We start from the raw sequence: 6,000 nt of genomic DNA on the forward strand, positions 1-6,000 counted from the left end.
CCTATAGTATAGTCGCAGAAAATGAGACCTTACAGGTCTGGCTAAGGGCCTCAGAGCTGCACTGGGATGAGACCACTATGCAATCTTAGAGGGACTTAATCTGCGCTTCGATAGGATCTTTCATAGAAGATGGAGGTCAGGCCTGTAGTCTGGCTTATCTTTGGTTAGGCCAGAGACCTTGCTACCCTGGCCTCAGGCCTGAATGTGACAGGCGATAAACAGGAGTTGAGGGGTTCAGTTAGAACCCAGGAAGTCTTAGAGATAAAGTATGTTGTTTGTGGGTCTTGAGTTCCAGAGTGTAGCTAGAACAAGATCACAGAGAGCAGAGAGAGGCTTCCCTCCAGGAAACTACAGGGTGACGTGTTGCCTCACCCAAGAAGGCTTTAGGAGGGCATGTGGAGTCACCATATATGCTGACATTTTCCATCTTGTTTTATGGTTGAGTGTGCTGGGATGACATTTTATTTGTTGTCTAAGTCCTTGACCTACTGAGTTCCTTATGGTGAGCGCTATACACGGTGCGTGGTCCAGGTGCTCAGTGGATGCTGAGCACGTGAATGTTAAGATGGTCGCTCCATTTCACAGGTGTGTCTGAGACTCAGCTGGCGAGCAGGATGTGTTAGTGAGAGGTTCACCACCTCAGAGCAGGGAGGAGTGGGCAGGAGATTTCAGATATAGGGAGCTGGCAGAACAATGTTCTCAAATCAGGGAATTCACACAGAGGACACATCTGGAACACAGCTCCCAAGACAGGGATGCCACTGCATTGGTCAGAAAGCTGGGGAGAGACACAGAAGCACGTAGTTCACTAGCCCAAGTCAGGAGGGGCCAGAAGACTGATTTCACCTTTTTTTTTTTAAAAAAAAACTTTGTTGTATATTAGGTTTTAAAGTTTCCATATACAGTCACACATCAGTGACAGGGCTACATTCTGGAAAATGAAGTGTAAGGTAATTCTGTCATTTTATATGTAATATATACATATACATATACATTACATATAAAGCATAGATATATCATACTATACACCCAGCCTACATGGTATAACCTATTATTCCTAAGAAATATATATGTACTGAATATCGCTGTATTGAATACATTAGGTAATATATAATAATAAGTATGTACGTAAACATACTGAATTTAACAGGCAAAATGAAATTTCAGCTGTTATAACCTTACAGCATATATGACACCATCATATATGTGGCCTGCTTTGACATAAGTATCATTATGTGGTACATGAATATCTCAGCAGTGTTGCGATCAGCCTCTGAGCTTTCTATCGCTGTTCTATAAACAGAGGTCCATGGCTTGGGCCTCCATCTCTGCATTTCTCTTTAGCTCACCTTTAGTTCTGTCACCCTTCTGTGGATGTGTGGGAGAGAAAATGGATCTCTCCTGCAGCGAGGGCATGGCTACCTGGGCTGTCCATCTTGGATGGGGTATGAGAAACTGGTGGAGGAGGAGGAGGCTGCAGAGTGTCGGGGGAGGGGGGGAGGGCAAAGGAGAGACAAGGGCAGGGGGAATGAGACCAAAGGGCAGCGATAGGAAGACCAAAAGTCGCAGAGAATGAGAGCATTGGGAGCAGTAGTCAAGAGGATGTGGGGACAGAGCGGGAAAACGAGGTTGCACTGTCGGGGCTGAGAGGGGACAGAAGTTGCAGTTAGGGGAAGCTGAAGGACAGAGGTAAAGGACATTAGAGTAGTGAAGGAAGGAGAGTTGGAGGGTGAGCAGGGGACAGAAATTGACCATTGGGAGGATAAAGGAAGGCAAAGAAGAGGGTGAAGGGCAGATGTAGGGGAGATGGACATTGAGAGAGAACTAGTATATGAAGGTTAATGAAAAAATATTTGTTCTCCATCAATAGTCTCTTCCTCATAAGCCCTTGGTCCTGCCAAGACTGAACCCCGAGTGAATGTAATTGTTGGGGGGAGGGTGGTAATGGGGGGAGGATGGGGAGGGGAACACCCATATAGAGGGGGAGGGGGAGGGGTTAGGGGGATGTTTCCCTGGAAACCAGGAAAGAGAATAACATTCGAAATGTAAATAAGAAATACTCAAGTTAATAAAACAAAAACAAAACAACAACAACAAAAAAAAAAAACCAAAAAAATATTCTCTTCCTCATGAAGAGGCACTACAGAATCTACTCTCCATAAATATAAGAATATGTGTTAGATATATTTAAGCGACATATTATCTGTAAGATGAATTTACATGTACTGAATATGTTCAAGAACCATGAACTCAGCAGCACACCCTACCCTCAGCTTTACAAAGTGGTGTTGGACAGACCAATTAGCCAAGTAAGATGCCCTCAAATTTTCAAGATGTGTTAGGACAGTCCCATGGAGGACTGGCTTATGAAACAAGGTCGTTCCAGGTCCCGTCTGGGCTCTCCTCAGCAAACAACAGGGACCACTGAATGCCTGATGCTCAGGAGAATTCCATCTGCAAAGTTCCTAACCTGAATCCCTATGCAGAACTCTTGTGGGAATAATGGGGGATGGGCAATAGTGGAATTTATTAAAGCAGGTTAGCACTGACCATTACTCAGTTGTACATTAGAAAGGGGTGCTGGGAGTGACTGTCTAGCCTTCACAGCGGCTGTTATTCACGGAAACACTGTGGCACTTTTCTAAGAACAGTGGGATAGCCTTATCTTCTTGGCTACCGGTTCCCTTAAGGTTTCTTGTCTACCTTTACCCAAAAGGGACATCTGGACTTTAAAGATACACTGGCCACAGAATGAGGAAGTAGCTCTGGACTGTGCAAGACCAAGTATGTAGTAACTTTGCATCAACAGGAACTTTCTCAAAGGCTTTCTTTTTCTCTTTTTTTTTTTAAAGGCTGTTTTTGCGTCCAGCCATAGGACAGCAGTTCCACCAGCGCTGCGGTTCCCTTCCCACAGTGGAGATACGTATGCAAATCTCTCCTGAAATTTGCCTCTGGGGTTCTTGCTAAGGTGTTTAATTACTGTCACCTGAATGGCTTTTCAGATTGGCAGACGGGATAGAAAGGCAAATGATGAACAGCGCAGCCCTCTTACCTCCTGTCCAGTCTCTTATGATGGCCACGCTGCTCGCCATTCTCCTCCTGGGGGAAAGGACACAGGAGCTGTCCTGTGCTGCACACAGCCCCAGCCCACTGATAGCTACGTATGTGGAGAAGACCCCTGCAGTCCATTTGTAAAGAGGAAGCAGTCTGCCTTCTCTCCTTCCCCCTATATACTGGGGCACCCCAAAATAAATGAAAACAAACACAAGGGCTTCGGAGGCTGCAAAGGTGTCAGCCTCCCAAATGGATGCCACACTTAGTCTTTCTGGGCCAGCTCTCTCACTGGTAAAGCCAAGCAGGAGCTCAACACTCAACTTTGCCTGAAGGCATTCAAGTCTGGCTAGAAGTTTATTAATCACGGCTAAGTACCAGGTCCCAGCACAGGAATCAAGCAAGCATCCTGCTTAGAGTTTGGGACCCAGAAAAAGGCTTAACTATCATTTCCTTCGTTTAGGCTGAACAGATCTGAAGTGAACTTTCCCCAGGAAGCATATGACATTGTCATTGTGCTTACCACAAATGGTTAAGTATAAGCAATTTCATGTGGGTTGACTCAATAGCAAACCTGGTAAAATCTAAGATCGGTATTTTTAAGGGCTGGAGAGATGGCTCAGCAGTTAAGATTGCTGGCTGCTCTTCCAGAGGTCCTGAGTTCAATTTCCAGCAACCACATGGTGGCTCACAGCCATCTGTAATGGGATCCGATGCCCTCTTCTGGTGTGTCTGAAGACAGCAACTTACTGATATACATATATAAATAAATAAATCTTGAAATAAAAAAAGATAGGTTTAAAACCTAAACGTAGTTTAGGATCTGGAAGTAGTAGAAGGAAGAGTACCCCCTCCCCACCCCTCAGTGTCGGCAGTCTACAGTCTATTACAGACTCACTTACTGATCAAGTTTGATGTACTAGGCACTTAGTGGGTCACTGTAAACCATGACCTGTTTGTAGTCAGAGAAAGCCATGGGGCTAGAATTTACACACCAGTAGTAACATCCAAGCTGAATGCCCCCCACAGTGCCTGGGTGGGGCTGTCGATGCAAAAATCTCTGACTGCCAGACTCCAAAGTCTGCATTAGGAGGAAAGAAAGGAAATCTTTCTTCCTTTTTTCCTTCAGAAGTTAATACTCAGAGAGAAGTGTCTCCTTGCATTCACCCTGCTGACAGTCTTTCCAAGGGCTTCTCTGCCAGACCTTTCCTCCTTGAAATTCCTCCACCTGGCTGGGTGCAGGAAATGTAGGATACTCATTCTTAGGTGTGGGGGCAACTCCTAGATTCATTCCTAGCCACCAAATGGGACTGGACTCCCCCATGACTCATGGGTAAGATTGGACCTAACCCTATTTTCAGCTTGGTAAACGGAGGTTCACAGTAGGGACAGAAGAGTGATTAAGCCCAACTTGACTCCCCACCCTGGATCTCTGACTTACCCTGGACCACTGTCTACACAAATGGATAGCTGTGGAACAGGGCCTTCTACGCTTTGCAGTAGAACCGAACTCTGGAGCACTGGGACCTCAGAACTCCCGAGTGAAGGGTCCTCTCACATATTCTAGGTCCCATTGGTGAAAGTTTGTTCCTTCTCTCACTTAAGAAGCCAGACGCAAGCAGACCCCAAATTGGGAGTCCTTTGCCCCTTAATGGATCCGGGCCATCAGGAAGCCTAGCGTGCCTCACTACTCAACTATCACTTGCCCTGACATGCACCGACTCTGGCGATTCTGGCGACTCTGCATCAGGTTCCCAGGTGCGCTCACATAGCCTTTCGGGCGCGATGGAACAAGACAGTCCCCCCCAACCCGCCCCGCCCCCGCGCCCCTGCCTGCCCTTCCCCACCACCCGCTCTTTGCAGTCAGCCCTGGGTCCCAAGCGCGCCTTCTCACCGCGCCGCGCTCGAAGTCATTGTAGAAAGCTTTGTCAAGAAGATGCTTCTCACTGCAGCCCGCAGAGCCAATGAGGCTGAGGTAAATGTAGTCGTCGGTGCCCGCGAACCACTGGCTACCGGTGGCTACGGTGACAGTGTAGGAAGGCATGGCTCTGGGAAGTGAGCGCTGCTGGCGTGGGCGCAGGAGCCCGGGAAGTTCAGGTGGCAGCCCACCAGATTCTTGACTCTGTCACTCAAGGCAGCTCCCTGCCACAGTGGCCAGCAGCCGGCCAGCCTAAGTTTTGGGTCTGGCCCCGCCCAGAGACCGGCCCGGCCTTCTGGCTCTGGCTCCACCCCTGGCCAGTCCGGGACGCAGGGGTTGTGGTGGTGGTGGGGTACCCCACCTTCCAACTCATCCTTCTCTCCTGTGGCGCTGGTGGGACAGTAATCTCATCTCTGATAGGCAGGACCCTTGTTCCTGTGCTCCATCTCTACCTAGCTTTTAGTCCTCATTCACTTATGCTTTCATTAGTCAGTTAATCCCTTATTGCTTCCACCTTTATGGTTCCCGCCTGCGTCTGTGTCCCTCATTGCCAGCTCAAGGGCTGAGAACTACCTCTGTCCTCGTTCAGTTGCAGCACAGTGTATGCAACAGTTAACTTAGAGCAGGGAGTCTGAAGCCCACAAGAGAGACCACGTGTAGCTGATGCCAGCGGTGGACCTGGACCACGGAAACTTGCTTTTCTTCATCTTCACAAGATGAGCAAAATCTTCTATTTTTGGGCAAGGTACTGGGGAGGGGCACAAACTGGGGACAATCTGGTTAGTGGTACTGGAAATCAGCCTTAGAAAACAGTGGCCCGAGTAGGCGACTTGTAATCTGCGCCCATGGGACTGTCAGGAACTTGAATGGCAGGCTTGCAGAGGGCGGGCTGGTGATGGGAAAGCAGTTTGTCTTGTCTGGAGATGCTTAAGGAGTTGGTCAAGACTGGGAGTCTTAGGGAAAAGATTGGGAGCCTCTTCAGTGATAGTCAAACTGTCTTTTTTGGGGAAAGGTAGAAAAGGAACCGTTAG

At 48.0% G+C, this 6,000-nt stretch overlaps 1 protein-coding gene across 2 annotated transcripts in view; it reads right to left on the reverse strand.

Moving 5' to 3' along the window:
* The window catches only part of Alox5 (arachidonate 5-lipoxygenase), a 47,179-nt gene extending 41,994 nt beyond the window's left edge, over nucleotides 1-5,185 (reverse strand). Inside the window, exons 1-2 of one of the 2 annotated variants that reach the window (XM_039107106.2) lie at nucleotides 4,946-5,060; nucleotides 3,053-3,099 (exon numbers count right to left, since the gene is read on the reverse strand). Coding sequence is in view for 1 of the 2 variants with exons in the window: in NM_012822.2 (NP_036954.2) it covers nucleotides 4,946-5,095 (150 nt within the window). In the remaining variant the exon portion in view is untranslated. Of the gene's footprint in view, nucleotides 1-3,052; nucleotides 3,100-4,945 lie in introns of both variants that reach the window. The other variant, NM_012822.2, reaches the window with a different exon arrangement.
* Between the last annotated feature and the right edge of the window lie 815 nt (nucleotides 5,186-6,000).

Source organism: Rattus norvegicus, chromosome 4 (genome assembly GCF_036323735.1).
Source record: "Rattus norvegicus strain BN/NHsdMcwi chromosome 4, GRCr8, whole genome shotgun sequence".
In the NCBI taxonomy this organism is placed as follows: Eukaryota; Metazoa; Chordata; class Mammalia; order Rodentia; family Muridae; genus Rattus; species Rattus norvegicus.